The sequence below is a fragment of the Anopheles moucheti genome, chromosome 3, assembly GCF_943734755.1.
Source record: "Anopheles moucheti chromosome 3, idAnoMoucSN_F20_07, whole genome shotgun sequence".
In the NCBI taxonomy this organism is placed as follows: Eukaryota; Metazoa; Arthropoda; class Insecta; order Diptera; family Culicidae; genus Anopheles; species Anopheles moucheti.
The window spans coordinates 35244696-35268963 of record NC_069141.1 but is presented as its reverse complement, the minus strand read 5'-3'; the positions used below and the strand labels follow the sequence as shown (position 1 = coordinate 35268963).

The 24268-nt window shown below is 46.2% G+C and overlaps 2 protein-coding genes across 2 annotated transcripts in view; one reads left to right on the top strand and one right to left on the bottom strand.

The window, feature by feature from the left end:
• LOC128301385 (muscle-specific protein 300 kDa-like) overlaps positions 1-24268 on the bottom strand; it is a 74545-nt gene that overhangs the window by 37209 nt on the left and 13068 nt on the right. Inside the window, exons 5-8 of the mRNA XM_053037831.1 lie at positions 21687-24257; positions 8227-21465; positions 7573-7726; positions 3125-7458 (exon numbers count right to left, since the gene is read on the bottom strand). Coding sequence (XP_052893791.1) covers positions 3125-7458; positions 7573-7726; positions 8227-21465; positions 21687-24257 — 20298 coding nt within the window. The remainder of the gene's footprint in view (positions 1-3124; positions 7459-7572; positions 7727-8226; positions 21466-21686; positions 24258-24268) is intronic.
• Positions 2275-2958, top strand: LOC128301389 (serine/arginine-rich splicing factor 6-like). The gene is made up of 2 exons (XM_053037835.1): positions 2275-2320; positions 2387-2958. The coding sequence occupies exons 1-2, from the start codon at positions 2275-2277 to the stop codon at positions 2956-2958; spliced, it is 618 nt and encodes a 205-aa protein (XP_052893795.1).

Here is a 24268-nt window from a genome sequence, read left to right as displayed (position 1 = left end):
ACAAGAGCGGAACATGAAGAGACGACAATCTCTTTATTTTTAGGCCCTAACCTAATGCTTGTAGGCTTTTTTTTACTACCACGGGCGTGTGAAAACGATATGACATCAGCATCGGATGTCTACTACGCACTCGAGGCTGAAGTCATGCGATGACTGTCTATCCGAATCGATTCGATATTGGTCCGTTAAATTAACACGCCTTTTGAATTACTTGCATTGCATTATTGCACATTTTGCTGTACTTTATAAACTGTTTGGCTCGACTCGTTTCCTACACAATTGCGTAAGATTGATAGAGACTCTCATCTCCATCAACAACGCCCAACGTGACGTACTCACGTGACTGAAGAAAATGAAAGTCTTATGCCGCCGCCATGCTGCACCAAAAAATGTACACTTCTACCGTGCATCAGAACCAGGCAGAAATTGGACTATTGCCATCCGCGAACCCAAGCGACGAACCAAAATGTCAAGGGGGGGCGGTGTATATGATGGCGCCCCGATTTTTCGTGCTAATTTAAACGAGGCAACGAACGAACGACAGTACGTAGTGATGGACTACCGTGAAGAAGGATATAAATAAATCTTTGTCACCGTTTTTTTTTTTGCTTTCTTAATGCACCACCAAACGTCTACAGAAAGACGTCCCTCCCGTCCCTTGCACTCGTAATTCGATCGACCGAGCAGTTTGTACTAATGCCAGACGGTTCCCTTAATTGTGTGTCACAGCATTTGTTGTTAAATCAACAGATTTAGTGGCACACCTTCGCGCCAGCTGGTTCCGAACTTGAAGGTCAAATGCCTTCGGGAATAGCTATAGACCACGGAAAACATTCGTGAGTCGGAACGATTGACCTCTGTCATGGTTGGAGATATATTTTGAATGCCGTAAAAAATTGATCGATTAATCTCGGCTTTCGAATGTTTGTTTGTCTGACTGATAACTTTCATAAATATGTTTAAACCTAATGCATGCACGTTTGTAAGCAAGATAAGATTATGTGAACTTTTCTATCAAATCAACACTGTCTGACGACTCTACTAATAGGATCGTCAACGCAAGATACGTTATCATAAGTGAAATCTGACTCGTCCCGGTTCATGATAAAGTGTACCATGCGCCATAAATTACACCGATAACAAATTATCTTCTTCATATACGCTTACTTAACACCGCGGATAGAATAAGAAAACATCTTATCTTTGTTTTGTTTTGTTTTCTTTGTTTTGCTATAAAAAAATAACAAATAAACATTGTTTTTTTTTTTTGCAAGATTACATTCTCTCTGCACAATTTACTCTATCATAGTCGTCTTGTCTGTCGTGCGTCGTGTTTCTTGTTTATGTTCTCTCCTTTTCTTTATGTTCAAAATTCTCATGCAAAGCGGTAAACCTGTTCTATCCGAATGTTTGTTAAAAGCTTATTTAAAAGCAATTTTAGTGACAAATTCTTCGGTTCCTCAAGGACGCATTTGCAACTGAAGTATAGATTCAAGCTGTAAATTTATGCATGCAAAACAAATGTCCATATTACAACAAATAGATATGATTCTCCAAACAATATTCCATAGTCAGTCCAAGAATAACAAAAGTACGCTAATCGTTTGAGCTTTACTTTGAGTTCGTAACGTAATTTAAAGAGAATAATTTTTAGAAAATCAACAATTCTTACGAACTGAATTGTTCAAACTTGTCGATCAAAGATTTCCTGATATGCTCATTAATGCCACAACTCATCCCATGCAGATTAGCTCATAGAGATAAATCTTTTACTACGCCATTTCCATGTCAACTCAACTTGAAATTCTAAAACAAATTCTCAGTCAAACAAACTCTAATCTGCCATATTTTACATTTAAATATAATTATTTTAACGCTCCTCAATCCTTTAATTAAGTTCACCCAAAACTGGGTGATGTGCTATACAAAATTGCTTTGTCTCCGGTCCCACGGTAATTATTGCGAATTATGCCTTGGTGCTGAACGTGTTAAATAATTTTAATAATTTTATTCAATTCTTGGAACGATATGGAATTTTCAATTTAGCAGCTAACGAACGGCAACTGGATAAATTGAGGTAAAGTTTTCCAGTAAAAGTAAAAGTAAAAGTTCCTTCAGTTAAATTTAAAATAAATTATATTATCTTAAACAGGCAACTCCTTTGCAGTTCAACATGTTCTATCTGCGTTTGTTTGTTACTTCAGATCAAAGTAGACTATCGTACTGCGCTATCTGTCAGACGTGATTCAATCAATTGACGAAAACACTTTGAAAATGATTCCGTATATTTTGAACATTTTACACAACTCTGGAACGTCGCGTAAATATTTTCACTTTTTTCCTAGCTGATCTTCCGCCAATTAAAGTTTGTAATTACACTTTTCAGAGGATGTCTCTTCGATTTGCTGGAAGTTGAGACAATTCAATTTTGCTGAACAAGTCACAGGAGAGGAACTTGAAGCCTCTACCAAGGAGGCACTCGAAAGAGTCGTAACCATGGGACTTGTCCGAAAAAATGCGGAAACAGATACGTATGCACTTGCAAACAATTGGTTTGCACCTGAAGCACAGTCCTTCCAGATGCAACTGCATGATGTTGTAAATGACATGCCGGGTGCTCTGGATGAATTATCGGATAATTCTTCCAAAGAATTTGCTACTACTTCCGAACTGCCGTCAGACTGTATGGGACCGGGAATGGGACAACGTCGAAGTCCTGCCCAGATACGAGCAATTGCCATATATAGAAGGATGCGCGAACAACGCGAACGGGAAGAACGTGAAGCAGCAATGCGTGCCAGAAAACGGAATAAGTCCCGATCTCGATCGCGATCCCGCACGCGTCGTTCTAGTTCAAAGCGTTCGCATACAACAAATCGCCAGTCGACGGCACGTTCACGATCACGTTCACGGTCGACTCCACGAACTCGCAGCACTAGCCGGTCCCGACGACGTTAAAAGCACAATTCTAGATGTTGATATATCTCATTGGCTTTTTTACATCAATTTTCCTGATATTGAGATAAAATGCTTGTTAATAAATCAGCAGTGATAGTCGCATCCTGCTTTGCTCTATGTGCGTTTCAATGTGAAATTAAATGGGAATCGCTTTTGTTGCACTCACCTGCAGCATGTTGAGCAACACATTAATGTGATCAATACGGGCCGGTAGAGTCGGGATGGTCAGAATCGTGTCGTCCAGCTTACTCTTCACAAGCACATTGTTCACCGCACTCGAATGCTTTTTGTACGATTTCACCAGATCACTGTTCGACAACAGTTCCGTCTGTTGCACCGCGGCACGATGCGACACATCACTCAAACGATTTTTCAACTGCTGCAGTTCACCGAGACACTGGTTTTGGTCTGTTTCACTCAACGAATTCCATAGCCGATCTGCCTGCTCCTGGATGCCACTGTACAGCAACGTGCGAATCTCCGCCTCGCCATGCAAGAAGTCTTCCAACTCCTTCAACGCTACCGTAATCTTCTCCTGATCGAAGCTGAACGTTTTCGTGTGCTCAAATCGGTTCTCCGCCGCCGAGAGCCACTTTTTAACGCGCTCCATACTATCGCGGAACTCCAAACGATACTGACGGTTCTGTGTGAGATACGCTTCCCGTGCCACCAACTCCTGCGGTACCGCTTCATGCAGTACTCGCGCACGGTCGACCATGTCCTGTAGGTCTTCAGGCAGTTTGCTGTCACTGTGACCTAACTTTGCCAGTAAATCTTCAATCATTTTCAGGTTTATGTTAGCCTTCCCGGCTAGCGCAATGTGAGCACTGTGCTGCTGATCGGCCATTTTCAAATCCAACCCGAACAACGGACGAGACCGGATGTGCTCGTCGTTATCCTTAAACCAGTCTACCAGCGCGAACAAGTCATTTGACAGGGTTTTGTGGTACGCTCGTTGTTTCTGATATTTATCCTGCTCCAGCTCGATCGATCGTTTAATCGATGCTAGTTGCTGCTGAAGCGAATGGATCTGATCCATAATGTTGTGCCGATCCAGATCGGTACCATCGCTTGCAATTTGGTGACCCTTATCGGTGGCAGCTACCAATAGACCTTCGCATTCTTCGATGTTCTGAAGAATTTCACCGTAGCGCAAGAGTCGGTCATCCACCGTTGGACTAAAGTTATCCACAGTGTTAAAGTCAGTGTTGATCTTTGCAATCAACTTGACAATGTCATTGATTGCACCGATAAACTGTTCCTTCAACAGCAGCATCGCTTTCAGCCGACGCAGTTGCTCCTCGATGCCCATAATCATTTCCTCCAGCTTCGACGAGTTCTCCCGCAGTTGCGGTAAATTAGTCAACAGTATCGTACTCATTTCCAACCGTTTGTCCTTCAAACTGCCCAGAATCTGCTCGTAGGCCAGCAGGAAGTCCTGTATGTTTTCGATCCTGCTTGTCACTGGACGGTTCATTTCTTTCAACCGGCTCTGCACTTGAACGATAAACGCAGCACAACCTTGGATCTTTGCGATCGCATCCTCATACTCTACTAGATGGTCTTCCAGCTTTTTACACTTCACCTTCAGCACATTGCTAATAGCGTTCCACTTTTCGCGCATCACTTTCACCTGATTGTTAATGTTCGTCTTGTCCAGTTCGTTCAACGTCGGCAGAATAGCACTCTTAAAATCTTCCGCTTCCTTCACCGCACTTTTCATCACTTCGCACTCTTTGCACAACTTGTCGAACTTTTGCTTCTGATCCTTCAGTATCTCGTAGCTCGTGGTACGGATATCGGAGGACACGATCGATTCCGCCTCGTTCAACCAGTTCCACACGCGATCCTTGCGACCCTCGAACTCCCGCCGCTTGCCATGTTCGCGCTCCATGAACTCGATCTTCCGGGAGCAGCTCTCCACCAGCTCCCTTAGTTTGGCCTCGATGTCGCCAAATTCTTGAGCCAGCTTTGCCTTACCTTCGTCATTACAGTCCTTCATAATTTCGCGTACCTGTTTCGATACGTCCCTGAAGGCATTTTCCTCAAACTCCCGAATCGTCTGTGCATGGCGCTGGCACAGCTTGATCTCCGAGTTCACGTTGCTCGACAGCAGTGGTATCTGATCCGAAATCTTGTTCACATCGTTTTGTTTCGTTTTGATCCATGCTCGCGTTACGTCCAGATTGTTGTGCATGTTCTTGCGGCACAGGATGTCTTCCACAATCTTATCCAGCTCGCCACGCACTCGATCGCCAAGCAGACCTACATTCTTCATCAACGTCTGCAGTTCCACTTCGAGCTGTTGTTTCTCATGAGGTTCCAAGTCGGACTGTATGCTTGAAAACCTCTTTCCGAGTGTGTCGACGTACGATTGCTTGCCTTCGATTTCTTTCAACAACGATTTAAACGTTTGTTGTTGATTTTCAGCCGATTTTGTATCCGATCCTAGCTGATACGGTACATCCAATGATCCGTTCTTGTCCACTATCCACTGCGATAATTCTCCAATGTCGCTTCGCAACTTTCCAAACATTTTGTTGGTAGAATCAATCACGTCCAATCGACGATTCAGACGCTTTGTGATGTCGTTATAGCGTCGATCGATGGACTTCAGTTGCTCGGTCACCTGTTGCGCATCGAGATTGCTCACCAGCTCCACAATATGGTCCCCATTGCGTTTGAAGTTCGATATCATCTCACTGTCGTTTTCCAAGATGCGCTTAATATTGGAGATTTTTTCCAGCTTCTGTTTACAGCTCAGACCACCACCTTTCTCGACGTTATCTATCTGATTCGTTATCGCATCCAACCAACCCTGTACGTCTTCGTAGTTCTTACGATACTTCTCAATCGCCAGCTGGTCATCCTTCTTGCGGTCGATTACCTTTTTCAAACTTGCCTGCAGCTTCTCGAGCTCTTCACGCAAACGATGATCCTGATCCGTTTCACCCTGCAAATCATCTCTCCTGACAGTGATGGTACGTGATAGTTCATTCATTGAGCGCAATTCCTGTTCCGCCGCTTCCGGTCTAAACTTGCACGGCTTTGAACCCCAGTCGGCAACGATTGCCTTCTGCTTTTGGATCCAGTTTTCCAGTTCGACCTTTTGCTTGTGCTGACGCTCACAATCGTTGATTGAGGCAATCAGCTCCGCAATCCATTGCTGTACATCATCGATAAGGTCCTCCAAACGCGCTCGGACCATTAGCTCCTTCTCCGGGATCATCTGTGAAACGTTGTCCATCGGGGAGCTGGGTCTGCTGATACTTGCTGTCGCTGCTTCGCAAGCCTGCACGGCAAACATTAGACGACTCTTTTCCACCTGCAGCTTGTTGTGTATACCTTGTGCTTTCTCTAGCTGCGACTGGCCGACCCCGTAATCAACTACTTCAAGCAATCGTTCTTCCGCGACAAGTGGTTCCATCTCATCAAGCTGCCTGTTGATGTCATCCAGCGTGTCTTCGTACTCTTGGAACTTGTTGAGCGAATCGTGCAACCTGTTCTTAATCTGTACCGATGTATTCAGCAAAGAGTTGTAGCTGTCGCGAATGTTCTTCATTTGCGTCTCAATGCGACTCTTAATGGCCGGTGCTTTCAAAATGTATCGTTCGATCTGACATTGGCCCTTGGCGTTGAAGTCATCAATATTCACCTGATAACGCTGTATCTCATCCAGTAGCTTCTCGTGCTGTGCAATCTGCTCCAGCGTTTGCTCTCGATTGTAAATGTACAGGGAGTTGTGCGCCATGAGTTGGAACGAAATCTGCAGCAACCACTTTTCTATTTCCTGCAGGTTCTGATAGTATGCCATCTGATCGTCTAACTCTGTCTCCAGCTTACGGATTTGATACGAACATTTTTCACTGAGCTTAGTGCAACGGGACTGCAGGCTAGCAACACGCTCCATCTCAGCGGAACACTTGTTCACGTCAAAGAGGTTTGCCGCCTCTTGCTGTAGATTCTCAAGGTCCGTCTGTTTGAACGATATCTCCGTTTGGATGTGTTTCAGACGCTCGAGTAATGTCTTCACCTCCGTCATCTCACCGTGCGTTTCAGGTAGCGTCTCGAACACACTTTCAGTTGTAGCTAACCACTCGTGAATGCGTCGTTTTAACTCCTCGTATGACTCCAACCGACTTGCCTGTGCGTTCAGGTTGTTCAACGACGAGCTGATACCTATTATAACCGTATCTAGCGAGTCACGGATATCGGAAATGTCCTGGAACATGGTTGTCTGCTTATCCTCCGGATAAAGATAGGACGACTTGGTGAAAGAATCTTGCAACATCTCGAACAGTTTTTGACCTTGCGGGATTGAGTTTGATAGCCCTTGCAACTGTACCACCTTCTGTCTGATAACAAGCACATCATCTGCCGCAACATCGCTGCAATTTTTAATCGTTGCATTGGCATCGTTCAACCACTTGTTGATTTCTTCCTTATAGTATATGAACTCGGTATGACTAACAAGGTTTTTCTCTAGTTTTGTGATAAATCCTGTGGAAATAAAAGCATAAAAAAGCATGTCATATATCATAAAACCATGCACTAGGTAAAGGCATGTGCAAAAATCAAAACAATAATATCATCTTAAGTACACTTCTCTGTTACCTTGCACTTTTCCAAGCAATGTCGAGTAGCTCTTTTGCAGATCGACTGTACGATCGCGAACCGTCGAACATGCACTCTTCTCCATCAGTGCTTCGCAAACATCGTTCAACTCTTCGACGGTACTCTTTTTCGTCAGAATCAAATCCTGAATGCGCTGTATATTCAACGTTTGGATGGATTTCGTTTCGGCAAATCATGCAATCACGATGGGATGAAATTATAACGCACGTTTCAGACGTTATTGAGGAACACAAACACATATTGTCAAACGTCGGTGATGATGGTCAACGTGCGGGTGGTTCATGGAAGAAGAAAAGAAATAAATTACATAAATAAACGATTTAAGATTGTCAGTAGGTGAAACAATTATTTACAGAATTTCAGAAAAATTTAAAATGTTTTTATACGTCAATTCATGGACATTACATACTTTAAACTTTTAACCAAAATCATAAGATTTTACAGGATTAGTAGAGGACAAGTCTTTTATTTTCAACTTGACTTTCAGTCAAGTCTTCAAATCCATATTTGTTAAATAAATTTTTCAAAGTAATAGTTTGGTTAATCAAATTGTCAACAAAAACATAATAAATTTTACAACTAGCAAACATTAAATAATAAAACAAAAATTGCCGATAAAAAGGTATTTCTTACCTTTAGTTCGCCAAGTACTGCTGCCTGATCTGCAGTTCCTTCGCTTGCACCGAATCCATTCACTTTAACGTTGTACTCCTCCAGGAAGACACCCAGCGTTTCCGACTTATCCAGGAAGCTATCCCACGAGGCTAGACAATCTTCCAGCGTCTGTCTGGAGGATCGTGCCAGCTCCTCAAGCTCATCCCAATCGGCACGTGCCTGCAGTATTTCCTGTTTGATCGATGCCTGTCCCTCTTGACCACTGATCGCTGCCAGGGAGTTGCCCATGTCGGCAGTATTTTCCAGCAGCACCTTGCCTTCCGAGAACGATAGCTCTATTGCCTTCAGTTTCTCAATCCGACCGACAATGTTCTCTTTATCACCATGAAAATCGGACGATTGTTGTATGGTCTGGCGAGTAGCCTTCATCCACTCGTACAGCTCACCCAACGCTTGCTTGAAGCGTTCGTGATTGTTGACCTGATTTTCCAGTCGTTCGATCTCCAACACAACCTTTGCTACGATCGCATCGTAATCGGCTAGAATCTTGCTGAACTCTTCGACATCCATATTAGCGTTATCGGTCATTTTGGATTTAATCTTGTCAACTACCTCGTTGTAGTTTCCAGTTTCCCGGTGAATGGCGCGATACTTCTCCAGCAGCACACGCTTGTCGGCCAGCTCATTCTGCATAGTCTCACCAGCGTCCAATTTGCTTTGCACCTCCTCCACCCATTCAGCCAACATTCGCGACAGTTTGCCAATGTCTTCAAGTTGTGCGAGGTGGTTAGTGAGCCGTTGGCGTGTTTCGGTTATGTCCACCATCAACGATTCGTATTCGGTCTTCAAATTTTCGGTATCCTCCTCAATCTTTGAGGCACCACTCGTTTCCGTACTGAGCACAATTTTCTCCTTCAGCTCGATCAGATATCGCAACTTATTCTGACCCTGTTCCAACGACTGTCGGATTCCTTTAACAATGTTCAGTTTGGATTGTGTTTCTGCCACAGTATGGGGCACGGATTCGCATTCGTTCAACTTCTCACGCATCCTATCCAACCAATCCTGACACTCTCCGTACAGCGTGTTGTGCTGCTGGTGTTCCTGATAGTGCAGCTCAAGGCGGCGCATTATCTCCTTCGCAATCGACAGCAGCACATTGTACTTGGTAGTTAGCTGTGTCACTCCGTTGCTGATGCGAGTATCGGCGCAAATTTCCAACAATACCTGAGCCCGCATGTTCAAACTGTCAAGCTCACGTTGCCAATCGAACAACGTTTGCAGCTTGTCCTGGAACTCTTCCAGCACACGCTTCTTTTCCTGCAGATTGGCCTGCATTTTGTTGTACGTTTGCACTTCCTGCTCGATGCTATCCAACCATTTCAATGCCACACCATACTGATCATCATACTCCGTCCAGCGTACGATTCCATTCTCCAGTGCACCACCGATCTTTTTCAGCGCCACACAGTAGTTGTCGAACTCTTCCTGCAAGATAGCTACCTCTTTCTCGATCGCTTCCACCTCTTCAGTGTCCACATTGCGGCAGGCAACTTCCGCCTGTTCGAGTGCCTTTTCCAGTTTCTTCTGGCCAACCGGTACATCGTTGTCCAGAATCTTCAGCTGTGTCATCTTCGAAACGAGCGTCTCCTTATCGCCACGCGAATCAGAACACTTGTTGAGACACTCCTTGGCGTTACGAATCCAGGCAGCGAACTCATTGCTGGCATCGATAAACGCCTGATGCAGTTCGACTGTTTCCTTTTGCTTCTCAAACAGTTCCTTCGCCTGCTTGCTGAGCGTTTCGTATTTGTTCGATATCTCCGAGGCGGGTGATGTTTGACGCAGATCCGACGCTTTACTTGCTACAGACTGAATCATCGGCTCGAAGCTCACAATATCCTGCACAATATCGTTCGCTTGACGCAGATTTGCTCGACGTTCATTCAAACCACTGCTCAAGCTGCTAGATGTACCTCCCAGACGGAAGCGTACTACCTTTTGTTCGCACACTTGTTGGAGTTTGCTTTCGCGATCTTGGATCCACTGCTGCAGATGATTGTAGCTAGAGCTGTAATCTGCCCACTGCAGAAGATTTGTTTCGAGTTGTACTTTAGCCGTGGACATACGCTTGACCAATCGATCCCAGTTGGTTTGGATATCCTTAATCTCACCGTTTATCACTTCCTTGCCATCAGATTTCGTACTCTTCACAACCTTCTCTCCAGTGTTGACAGTAGCGTTGACTAAATGTTGGCCTTGTTCTCGCTGCTGTATAAGCTCCACTATCTTTTCCAACCGTTTCTCCAGATTGTCCTTGCTCACACTGTCTACATTTTCAGTCGAGTAGCGTACAATTTCCTTGGCATTCTCAATCCAACTGTTTGCCTTGGTCAGATTATCCTTATATTCACGGTGCAGATCATGGTTGGTTTCAACCTTCTTTAGCACATCCTTTGCCAGATTTACCTGCACCTGGTAGCGTGAGTTCAGATGACGCAACTGATTACCGATGTATGTGTCCAGATGGGATTGAAGGAGTGGTGCCGCGAATGCGTTGAACTTATCCATCTCCACCTGTCCCTTCTCAAGCTTACCGATGAGCTCGCGCATCTCGCGTACTTGCTTTTCCTTTTCTCCCAAGTTCGAGCACATGGCAAGCTTATGGTTTTTCACCAAAATATCCACCTGCTGCAACCATTCGGACAAACGTTCGTACTCTTCCTTGTACTCGCGCAGCAAATTAAGCGTCTTCTCTAGATCTCGCTTCTGCTTGTCTATGTCACCAAACAGTGACTCGAAGTTCGCCTTCAGTCCGTTAATGTCGCTACGAATCGCTTCCTTGCCTTTCTCGGACGTTGATGCCATTACCACCTCGCCGGTGTGAACTAAATGTTCCACCAACAACTCACCTTGTGCTTTCTTGTTCATTAGCGCATCCAGCGGAGCAATTGCACTGTCCATCGTCAGCTTATCACTCAGCGATTGTTGTTTCACGCAAGGCAGCTTCTCCCTCGCACGACTGATCCAGTTGAACAGATCATCGTAAGCTTCTTTGTACAGCCGGTGATCACGGTACTGATCCTCGCGATCGGTTAATATCTTGCTTATCTTTTCGGCCAAATAGTCAAACTTGCTCAGAATCTGCTGTGCCGTTGCTGCTGCCTGTGACTGCTGACCAGAAGCTGCCATCTCAGCAGTTTTATGCTTCAATGGCTCGATCTCAATCTTCTCGAGGCGGATTTTCTCCTCAGTATTCTTGATTCTCTCTAACTGGGCCCGCTTGTCTGCCATAGTTGCCTGGAACTCGATGAACCCACTCAGCTCGTTCTCCATCCAATCGATATTTCGCTTTAGATCGTTAACCTGATCCAAAAAGCCAGACCACTGGTTAATAGCTTCATCTAAGTTCGCACGGATGTCGATCATGCGTAACGTCAGCGAAGACCATTCTTCTTGCAATGCTGCTACAGCCTTGTTCACCGCTTCGTGTCCGGAAGGCGTGGTACAGGCAAGCACCTGCTGTGCAAGATCCACGATCGTCTGCAAACGTGCGGAACCGTCTTCTTTGTTTACAATCATGTCCTGAACGAGTTTCAGCTTGCTTTGCAGTTCTTTTTCCGAGGTGCTCGAAAGATCAGCACAGTAGTTCAACTTTTCGCGCACACTGTTCAACCAGTCGCGGTGCTCACCAATGCGAGTCTCCAGCTCTTGGTGTTGAATAACGTACTGTTGCCAACGACCAACCAGTTCCTTGATACGACTGGCTGTTTGCTGATACTTCACTGCCAGTTCAGATATTTGAGAATTGCGACTACTCAAATAACCACGATACAGCTGTTGAGCCTTCTCGGTAAAGTTGTCAATTTCTAGCTCCTTCGCCTTTACCTCGCCCTGTAAGCTCTTCAGGTAATCCAAGGTGGCTTTTTTATCGATCAGAGTCGCTTTCAGGTCAACCGAGTGAATCTTCGCATCGATATCACGCATCCAGTTCATACAGTCCGTACGTATCTTCTCGTAATCGCTCCATTCCGTCATTTTACCGCGAATACCCTCCATCGTGGTATCAATGGCGGCCAGCAAACCTTCCCACTCCTGCTGCGAAATATCAATCTGCGAGCGTATGTTGGCCTGTCCCTCATCACTCGTATCGGGAATGGTAGCTTCACCCAGTGTGCGTATCTGCTCGACACGATTCTGTTCTGCCACGATGGATTTCTTCAGCTCCGTCAAACGATCCACATTGGTCATTAGCGATACTTGATCCAGGTCGGTTTCACCCCACAGCTCCACCGTATTGTGATTCGCATCGATAAAGTCTTGCGTTTCCATTACGGCCTTACAGTACTGTCGGTGGTTATGTACGATACGATCGTACTGATCGCCGTAACTTTGTGCCTTTTCCAAACATTCTTCATACTTGCTGGCCAGCTCAGCCATGCGCCGTTCAATGCTTGGATGGCGTTCCTGCATGTTGTCAACCAGATCACGCACATTATTCAGCTCAGGTCGGTGGTTTTTAATATCATTCAACAACTCTGCATAGGCCTGCTGCTGAGCACACTTTTCATCCAGTGTTGGCTTCAGTATGAGACTGCCACGACCCAGCTGACCCTCCACATTATTGAGCCACTCCTGCAGCTGATCGGCTTTCTCCATAAATCCAGACAGCTTTGCCAAACGACCCTCATACGAACGAGCATACTCATTGACTTCGTCAAACAAACGTTCACACTTTGCGGTCAGCTCTTGGATTTCGCTTCGTATCATCTGTTGGCCCTTGGAAGCTGTGGTAGAGTACAGTTGCTCTCCACTGTCGGACACCGCGTTGCACTGCACTGTTACCACGTTGTGCTTTGCAAGCAGCGTTTGAATCGTGCCAAGTACGGCTTGTGGATCCGGCTGTTGACTTGAGCTCTGTATGCTTTGAGCATGCTGCATACGGCATCCGTCAAACACATCTCGAATCTCATCCAGCTCTTTATCACACTCATCGTATCGCTTATGGTACTGTTTGTGGTCGTTGTAGGCACTTTCGCACTTCTTAGCCAACTCCTTCACCGTACTCTCTACAGACTGTGCGCGAGATTTCAACTGTTGCATGTTGAATGATATCTTCGTATCGCCACTGCTCTGCAGCAACTCCGAAGATTTGTCCAGCAGCTTATCGAACTCAAGTGCATTTTGTTTCAAGCGTCCCAACAATGCCTGGTAATACTCATGCTGTTCCTGCTTCTCGTTCAAGCTGTTCTTCAGCGTATAGCCACGCATCGTGTCTTCCACCTCGGCCAAAAATGCTCCGATCTGATCGAGATCACGCTGATAATCGTCCCACAGCTGCATTCGCTTCTGCAACTCCACGCGAGCGTCTCGAATCGATGCGACAAACTTTTCAAAGTCTCCCTTCATCTTAAGCAGATCTTGCTCCATTACAGTTTTCGCACCGTACGATATCAGATCCCCATTGTCGGATATAAGTTTGGCGAGATTCTTGAACTTTTCCTCCATCTTTCCATTTGCTTGCTGCAAATCGTCGATCTTTTGTACCTTTTCCTGCACGGCTCGCTTATTACCGGACACATCTGACAGCTGCTTAAGCTCACCGAACAGATAGTCCTGCTCGTCGAGCAAGGATTTTTGCAATTCGTTAAACTTATTGCACAGCTCCAGCGATTGTTCCAGTCGGCGTATCAAATCACTGCAAGACTTTTTCAGCAACTCGTACCGTTCCGTTATGGACTGGACCTTCGCATTGATATCTTCGTTCTGTACATCCGTAACGAGCGAATCTGCTTTCTCTTTCAACGAATCGATGATACGTCGATGACCACTGATTTCCTGCAGAATAGCTTTGTACTTGAACAGCTTCGAGCGGATCTCTTGCGTGGAATTCCAGCTTTGCGATTCGTTAGGTTCAATCTTGCGCTCGGTAGCATCCAACCAGTTCAACACCTGTTGCAATATGTCCTGATAGGATGACCACTGGATCGAACGGACGTCCAGTTGTTTCTTCAGATTATTCAACCCAGCAATGATCTGGTCCCACCGATCCTTCAACTGACGCACTTCCTCGCGGATCTTCTCACGCCCTTGGGTGTTTGTTTCGGGCAACACTTTTTCGCTTGCCGTTACCAAGCTGGTAAGATTATTCTCAAACCTCTCCTTCTCAATCTCCAACTGCTGCAGTTTCGACTGGTTGGCTGCCCCCAGCTTCTCATGACCTAATGCTTCCAGATCCTTTTCAACCTCCTGCAGGCGAGCTGCACATTCGGTGTACCGTTCGTGGTAGTTTTTGTGGTCGTTGACGATATTTTGGGCACGGTTAGCAACTTCCTTGCTCAGCACTTGCAACAGCTGGTAGCGATTGATCAGCTGGTTTATGTAGAACTTTATTTTCTCCACACCAGTCTTCGTAAAGAGCGCCTGGGCCATGGTTACAAAATCATCGATCTGTTTCTGCTTCTCACTTATTGCTTCTTGATTTTTGCGGAACACCTCCAGTTGCTGCTGTTTGCGTTCAAGCGAATCGTATAGCTGCTGCTCGCGGAAAATTCCTTCCATAGAGCGACACCACTTCGTAAGTGCATCCAAATCTTGATCGAACTGGCTCCAACCGCTAAGAGATTTGCGCTGGTTACCAATCAATTCGTCAATCTGCCCATACAAACTTGCCAGGTCATTACGTAGCTCACCAATCTCGCGCTCTACCATACTAATACCCGCGGCAGACGTACTTTCCTTCATTGCCTCAAAGCACTGTACCAGAGCGTTCAGCAGTTCATCACCCTTCGGTTTGCCGAGTTTCAGATTGCTGAGAGCTTCGATGCGTTTGTTGATTTCATTCTTTTCACCACCCGTTTCCTCGCAACAGAACACCTTATCTTTTTCTTCGTTGATCCAGCTGCGCAGTTTGCTACATGCACTTACATAGTTTTGATGCACTTGTACGCAAGCGTTCAGGTTGTCTAATAGCTCGCCGGATTTGCGCACGATTCCTTGATATGTATCCTTTATCGACACTACACAGCTCTGCAAGTGTTGATCCTTCGTCAGCGTAAGCAGCTGCTGCGCCTTTGCACAAACAGATTCAACCAGCCCCACCTGGGACAGTATCTCCTGATGCATGAGCTTATGATTCTGGTACTGCGTACGCTTGTCCTGTATGTTTGCCTTCAGCTCTGCATTAACCTCCATCGATTTCTCAATATCCTTCAACCATTTTGAAAGTTGTTCCTGTTGCAATGAAAACTCTCCAAACTGAAGAATGCACTGATCCAGACGCTGAGTTACTGCATTCAGCTCGTCCGAGAATCGGTCCCATAGATCCCGTATCGCTCCAAGCTTCTGTCGAATCAGCTCTCGACCTTCGGGGCTTGTATAAGAGTACAGTTTCTCACCACGATTGATTAGATCTTCGTAAGGACTGCTATCATCCAGCCGTTTGTAAGCGATCTCTTTCAGACGCAACTGCCGTTCCTGCAACACACTCAGATCGCCAACCAGCACGCGGAACTCTTCCAACCCCTCCAGATTCTTGCGCAATAGCCGTTCGAACTCATCATACGCCTGATTGAAGTCACTTTGATCGTGCAAAGTAGATTCCGCCTTTGCAATGGCATCCGCACACAGTCCTGCAACAACACGGTATTCGTTTTGCAGCTGCGCCACCTTACCACTCACATCGAACTTCGATTTCACCTGATGGCTTTCTTCCAGAATACCACTCACAGTAACACCATAGCTTTGGATATCGTCACGTAATTTCTTCAACGACTCCAAACACTGTTGCTTAGTGTCCAACGGGCCTTGTGCGGTGGTGTCTTTGATTTCACCCTTTTTGCCTGCTAACCATCCCAAGGCTCCTTCCAACCGTGCATTGAACGCGTCCAGTTGTTTCAGGGACTCCGTCGATCGAGCCTTGAACGCACGACACTTGTCGAAAAAGGTGGTCCACTGGCGCTTGTTTTCTTCAAACGCACGCAACAACTCCGAATGTCCGTTCTCGTGTGTTTGTGCCATCACAACGGCGAACTGCTTGTAACATTCATTCACATCATCCAGAGCAGCTTCCTCCTCCGTTAGTACCGTGTCGACCAAAATCAGATATTCCTCTAGTTTCGCCTTCGTAAGATCGCCATCATTGAACATATCTTCCGTTTGAGATTGTAGCTTCAACAACCAGTCACGTGATTTTTCCAGCATCGCATTGTATTGCTCGTGCGACTTGATTGCCTGCTCTAGCAGCGCAATCTTACGATCGAGTTCCTCACGAAGGGCACCATAGTTCTGGCGTGTTTCTTCGATCTGTCCCAGTGAACTTTTATCCGGTAAAGCCATCACCTTCTTCTGAATCTGGTCCAGATTTGTTTCGTGTACAGTGATGTCCTTCTGCATATTCTTACCACTGTACAGTGCGCTCTTCTTCTCCGGCAGCGTTGCATAGCGATCGGTCAACCCAGAAGTTATCTTACCCCGAAGTTCCGCCAGCCAGTTGTTGAGCTGGTTATGACTTTCATCGATCGATTTTTTCTTGATCAAATCGGACTCAATCCGTTTTATACCACCATTTACCTCCTCCAGCAGCGCGTTGTAATCGCTGCGCAAACGCTTCATCTCATCACGTATTCCTTCGCGACAATCGACACTCACCTCGGCGTACAGGTTTTCACCTAAGGAGCACGTTTCATTAAGAGCGCTATCCTTCGAAAGAATTTCAGCTCTCAAAGCCTTAGCTGCTTCGTATTCTCGATCGGAAAGGGCCTGTACTTGTGCATCCGCACCGAGATTTTGAGCATGCTTTTTGGTTTGCATTTCCCGCAGCCAATGGCGTATCTTATCCACCGCCTCACGGAACTGAGCATCCTTCAAACGTACATCTTCCAAACGATCGAGCAGCTGGATAAAGTACTTGCTGAATGTTTGATACTTATTTTGCAGATGATGAACCAGCACTAGTGCTCGGGATTCCTGATTGACTTCGTTCAGTTGATTTCCAACGGACTGCAGTTGGTCCATTTTCACTCTGAACTCTTCCAGCGTCGCGCGTGCTTGACTCACTTCCTTTGATTTTTCACCAAGATTAGCTAAATCGATCAAAAGCACCGTTTCCATACGATTTTTCGCTTCCAGATCCTTCAGGAAATGAATAACTTCTTCGGAGATAGACTCATAGCTCAGCCACAGCGCAATGTTATCGGTCAATTGCTTCTCGGTCTCTTCGAAGGCACGCTTCAATACCACGAGCTGTTTGCCCACTTCCTTCGTCTCATCGGTCATATTGCTAACCTTTGACGGAGAGAACAATTCAGCCACTGCTCCAGTAAGCGATCTTTCCACCTCTCCAAGGATACGCTCGCAATCCTCAATGCTTGTGCGCACATCGTTCAGCGTGGTTCGCTTCACCTCCAACTGATACTTATCGCTCGTAGGTTCCGGTGCACACCAGTTCAACTTTTCACTCTGCGCCCCGATCATTCTAGTCAAAGCACCCAGCTTATCCTTAAACGATTTCTCCACACCCTTCGTCAATTTGGTCTCTACTTCGTTCAAACTGTTCATTACCAACCCGAAACGTTGATCGAGGTTTTGGATCTCTTTAGACACGGTAGACGCTTCCTTGATACCTTGATCGTACTTTGCTTCCATCGATGCGAATTCGTTCTTCAGTTCCGTGATTTCCTCTCCAACAAGGTTTAACTTGCGACGCAGCTCACGACATCCGGCAAGATGCAGCAGCTGTTTGCCACTGTCCAGCGTCATATCGTCACAGCCAACGATCTCCTCGCGTATGCTATAAATACGCTCAATAATACCTTTAATGGAGAGCTTCAACTGTCGCTCATCGGCAGTATACTCAGACATTCGATTATTCAACCGATTCACCGTATCCTCGATGGCACTGAAAGCATCATCCAGTTGTACTGACATTGCATGCAGATCCTTCGGCAAACTACCTCCGTTCATTTTCTTATACTCCTGCAGCAATCCATCCAGATTTTCTTTGAACGCTTGTTGTGCTGGCAGTTCCGCACGATATGTCACAATTTTGCTCTCGATCTCACCCGGGTTCTCAAGCACGCGCGACAGTTGGTCGCGTTTCGACTGCAACCATTCGTCTAGATCCTGGTACAACTCATCCGCCTGCTTGTACAACGCAACCTTCTGATCGAGTACACTCGAATTGTCAATTAAGCGTTCCAGATTTGCCTTGAAAAGGTCATTATTGTGTCGGATAATATCGAGTATGTTGTCACAATCCTGCGGATTGTAACCGCGGAACGTTTTTGCAAGCTCATTGCCCTTGGCCGCTACTACATCCAGACTTCGCTTCACCTTCTTCATCATCGTTTCGGAGGCTTTCTTCAGCTGATCGAGTGCCTGCTGCAATGCGGGTTTGTTATCAAAGTTCAGCACAGTCCCATTGTTAAGAGCCTCAATTTGCTTCAGTTCGTTGGCAAAACTCATATTGTACTTGTTGAAATCGGCATACAAATCGCTCGTTCCCGAAAAAACGCGCAAAGTTTCATCAGACTCTTGCTGCAAATCCGAAACCTTTTTATCGAGCTTACCAAGCTCCTCCTGAATCTCCATGCCAGTGTCAACGACGTCCTGCTTCAGCAACAGGTTGCCCTCGTACTGTACTTGGGCCTTTGCGCTACACAGCTCGCTTATCTTTTCATTCAAAGTCGAAAGATCCTCCATTCCATCGTCCAAGGTTGACAATCGTGCGGCTTGAATGATACCTTTTAACTTTTCCTCGATGCTCTGAAGCGAATCCGTAAGATCTTTCTGTGTCTTCTGGAACTTGTTAACACGATCTTTGGTATTTTCTACCTCCTTCAGCTTGCCATCGACCTGTGATCTTATGCTAACCAACTTATGATCCAAGTCTGCAATCATATTAATCGCACTAACTGGCTTGTGAGATTTATCGTGGAACGATATGCACGGTTCTTGCTCCATTGCAATCGATAAACGACGCCAGTTTTCTATTCCGACACCCACGTCGCTAATGCGACGATTAGCATCGTTCAGCTGATCCTCACTGGATACATCGTACCTTATCATGCTCTCGCGCAAATACGCCAGCTGGTCTTTGGTAGTGTTGTGCCACTGCAAAAACTCGACCCATTTTTGAAGGAAGTCTTTCATCTGCAGAAGACTCGACTCCAGGTTTTGGTAATTACTGGCCAACGAACTGTACGTTTCATTCAGAAGCTTGTTCTCCATCGGATTGTTCGACAGGCTCTGTTGCTTAACCTGTGCGTAGATCTGATTGAACGTGTCGCGCTTATCGGCATGCTGCTGTACCAGGTACTGTACATTCTGCACGGCCAGCTCGATTTCATCTACGGCTGTATTCTCCAGCTCGCTAATACTGGTTCGAATCTGGTCCATCCAGTTGCTGAAGTCAGTCATCTGGGCGTTAAAGTTCTGTTGCTCTACAATGCTTTCGTAGTTAGCATTAATACGGGCTCGTGCGTCATCACTTAGCTTCGACAGTCGGTCTTTTGCGGACTTCAATTTGTCCCGCACACCGTTCACACCATCCTCCGAGAGACTATGATTGATCTGATCGAACATGTGAACCAACGCGATCAGCTTGGCCTGCTGTTCTGAAATTTCATTGCTAAACAGCTTCAGTGACTTGATCTTCGTTTCCAACAGGTCGATCGGAAGTGCAGCGGCTGGTCCTTGCACAGTGCCAAATTCGCCCATCCTCGCTTCAGCCCGTTCAATGAAGTTGTTCAGCTTCTCCAGATCACCGTCCAGTATCGCCCAGTTCGTTACCAGTTTTCCCGTTTTATTCAACAGATGCTGCACGTTTTCGTAGATGCTTGACACAATCATGTAGTACCTATCCGTTTCTTCCGATGGTTTCACACCGTACCGTATGTTTTGTGAGTTCTTTATTGCATTCTGCAACTCGTCCATCTTGCCTTCGCACTGCTCGTTGAACGTTTCCAGGCGTCCCTGATAAGCGCGTGCTTCCGGCAAGGTCGAAGGTCTGATTTGCTCCAATTCCGGGGCCAGTTTGGCTCGCTCAACCCACTCTTTCAGACTGTCCATATCGCGATTGTAACTCTTCCACGTTTCGAAATCCTCGCCCACGAGTGCCTTCTCGCTGTCAACCATCCGGTGTAACTCCGTAAATGTTCCCTGCAGGTGAACAACCTCCGCCTTCAAACGTTTCATTTCACTCAGATTGCCTTCCTTCGATGCAAGATCAGCAGCACTCGCGTTCAACACATCCAGCTGACGGATCTTTTCGCCAAGTACACCTTCGAGCTGTTTCGTCTTGAGCACACGATCTTCGGCACTGATCTGCGGTTGTTTAATAGCGGCTACCATCTTCGGATAGACGTTGTTCGCCCAGCTTTTCAGGCTATCAAGTCGCTGCTTGTATTCGTTCCATTTGTCACTGTAATCTTCGAGGTAAACGACACGCTTTTCGACATAATCGACCGTATTGTCCACACGCTTGCCGAGATCGCTCACTTCCTTTTCAATCACCTGCCGGGTAGTCGGTGGCAGTGACATTCCCAGATCACGGCAAAGATCATTCAGCTGTAGCAAAGACTTGGAAGACGCTTGCTTTAGGTTCAGTGCCAGTTGTCGCTTCATGTCTAAATCTTGCGTTACACTCTTCGGATCGGTTTGCAAAGGCGTCACCGAACGTAGCTCCATCTCTGCCGTGTTTAGCAAACCAACTATCTGCCCCTTCTGTTCGTTATAGTCGCTCCAAACTTTCTGGATGGCTTTCAACGCACGAACCTTTTCAGCCGCCTCATTGTACGTATCGTTCCAACCGGATTCAAGCTTGCGAATCTCACCAGCAATGAACTGCGGTGCACTTGGGTTCTTGCTTAGATCCTTACCTCTCTGCAGCATCTTCATTATGTGGGCACGCTGATTGTCCAGCTCCTTGATCGAGTACTGCTGTTCTTCGATCATTTCGTTCACACGCTTGTAGCTCTCCGGCGGTGGCACACTTCGGGCCTGCGATTTGATACGATCCAACAGGTCGCATATTTCCTGTGCTTCTCGGCGGTATGTGTAACACTTAGCGAACACCTCCGTCTTGGTCATCGTTGTTTCGATCGTTGGTATGAGCGTTTTGTAACGGGCTATCAGTTTTTCGATCTTCTCCTGTTCGATCGTTGCTTGCTCTTCATTGGTGTGGCTCAGCAAGAAGTCCAGTGTCTTCACCAACCACTTCATATCTTCTCGCTTTGCGTCGGCTTCGAAACAGATGTTCTAGAGGAGAGATTACAAGAAAAACAAAATAATCAATAAACGCACATCTTGCAAGTTTGATATCAATAGTATGGCAGTTTGATGATAAATTACCATGATCGTTTTTAACTTCAGATTGCATGTAAAGTGATATCGAGTGAGAATTAGTACAACTCTTCCAGTGTCCTGCACCTTCCGAAAAACGCGTTTTGTCAACTTCAGTCTCAAATATCAAAACTCACCTGGAAAGTAGCCTTTTCCTGCTCGAACTCTTCCATCGTCTGTTTCTCCACCATGATTTGTCGCAATGATTCGTCCACCCGGTCCATCCATGCGTTCATCTCATTAAACTTTGCATGGTAAGCATCCCACTGCGCCGGGATTTTGTGCAAAATGTTGCGAACACTTTCGATACGTTTGCAGATGGCGATCCAACTGTCATTCGCACGCTGGTACAGTGGTGCTAACGCTTGATCGCTCGCTGACTTCTCGAGGTAAATGTAGTTGATCTTCTCCATATTTCCCAACACCTGTTCCACACGCTGAAGATCTGTGTTCTTGAAATAGTCCAAGTTGCGCTGCAAAATGGCTTCAAAGTTCTCGTTGCAATTGAACGCTTGCTCTTCCGCGTTCAGCTCTTTCTCGATGTCATTCGCACACCCGTTGAACGTGAGCTCATTCAAACGGAACTCAACCTTCAGGAGGTGAAGTGGAATTTGTTGGATTACCTCACTCCACTGGCGCTGAATGTCTTCCACCTTGGCGATCAGTATTTGCTGCTCCGAAGGAGGCAAATACTTCAACAGATCCTCCGTATTACGCTCCAACTTGTTGATGCTCGTCTGGTCGGCAGAATTGAAGAACTCCAGTTGCGTTTCAGCATCGGCTTCCTTTTCGACCGGTATAGCAGACTTCTGGAAAGCTTCTGCTTGACGCAGGAACGTTTCCACCTTCTGTTTGCTTTCGTTGAAGTTTTCCCAAACACGCAGATTTTCCTGCAGCTTGTACTCCCAATCGTTCGCATTGTTAATTACATAGCTAAAACGATCGTTCAGTTGCTTCATCTTGGTAGCCGCATCGCTCATATCGACGCTACTGTCCGTATCGGTGAGTTTGAGCAAATTTTGGAACACGTTGTTCTTGCTTTCCAACATCGATTTGTAGTAGAGCGTACGATTGAAGAACGCTTTATGTTTTGCCAGATTGTTTTTCGTCTGCTGCGGATCGTTGTTGAACGAGTAGGATATCAGCAGATTCTCAGCCTCGTCCAGCCACTGGGAAATTTCCCGCTGACCACTCTCGAGCGCTTCCTGCTGGGTGAGTAGCTGATGGAACAGATGCAACTTGATAGGTATCTGTGCACGCACACGCACCAATGCTTCCTTCTGCTTCTTCATCATAGCCATCATACGGTCCACTTCGTCCCGCGAGTATTCTTTGATGAGTGCCTGGAAGCTACGGCTGATCGACTTGAACAGCTCCTCCATTGCTTCGATCTCACAAGCAATTTGCTTTATTTCCGTTTCACACCGCCGGATCTCGACCGAATCCCGCAAGTTGTTGCGACCGAGGGCCGTATCGGTGCGTTGAATCCATTCGTTGAGCTGTGCTGCGTCTGCCTTGAACTTCTGACGATGCTGCAGAATATCACCCACGTGTAAGTACTGCTTGGTGTGCTGGAACACTTGCTCCCAGTGTGCCGCCAGCTGATTGTACTTTCTTTCCAGCCCGATGCTCGTTTCTTGATCGCACGTCGATTTCAAAATGTTGAACGTGTCCGTCAGTGCGTCAAACTTTTCCTTGTACACGTTGATGTTCTGGAAGAACTCGATACGTTCGTCTTCTGAGCCTTGCAGTGCGTCGTGCGCTTGCATCAACCATGTCTCGATCTCATGCACCAACGATCGCCAACGCTGCCAGTGGGACAGTACATCTTCGAGCATCGTTTCGGTACAAATCAATCGCGACGATACGTTCTTCCAGCGATCCTCAATCTCGTGCAAAAACACATCGATATTGTACATCTCCTTCTTCGTAATGTTGCCATCGATCTTGTACTCCTCAATCACCTGACGCATATCAATCAGCGCTTTCTCAAACTCTTGCATAATTTGGTTGCGGGTGACAAAGTTTTTCAGATGATCCAGCGACTGCTTCACCGTGTCCTCATTATTGTACTTCACACCATTAATCTTGTTCTCGAGCAGGTTCAGGAACGCAATCAGGCAGCACTTGTGCTCCAGATACTTCAACTTAATGCGTCGTTGTCTAGCGCATGGTTCTATGTCCAGCAGTCTCTTCTCCATGTTTTGCAACTGTCCAAGTGGTACCTTTTTCGCTAAAGGCGTCAACTTCACGGTGTTGAACGTCTCGCGTACCTCGTAGTACGAAGCAAAGAATTGCTTGTGCGCCTCGAGCTTCTTACTAATCAGTGAAGCCGTCTCCTCATTCATGTTGCTCGGTATATCGTCGTCATTCAACAGCTTTTCACCATTGCTTAGCCATCGTCCAATCGCCCCGAACTGCTCTGGAAGACTGCTGTCTAGGTACCACAGCCATTGCTGCATGTGACGCTCCAGTTGGTTCCAGAGACTGTTCAGCTCTTGGACTTCCGGTGTCATCTTCGCAGCATTAATGCTCTTCACCTTTTTGTATATGTTTTGCTTCTCCAACTTTTCACCGTTCACACTCTCATACATTGGGTAGTTGTTGGGATATTTGCCATGCATTCCATCGTAGTATCGTACCGTCCGGCGAAGCCAATCCAAGAGTTCCAGCAGTTCGCGTTCGCTGTCACTCTTTGAATTAATGTTCTGAAAGAAAA

Bases quoted from the DNA above. Each gene is read 5' to 3' on its own strand.
- LOC128301389 (XM_053037835.1), top strand. From the start codon at position 2,275: ATGATTCCGTATATTTTGAACATTTTACACAACTCTGGAACGTCGC. The intron at 2,321-2,386 runs GTAAATATTTTC...TACACTTTTCAG, and splicing joins ACACAACTCTGGAACGTCGC to AGGATGTCTCTTCGATTTGC.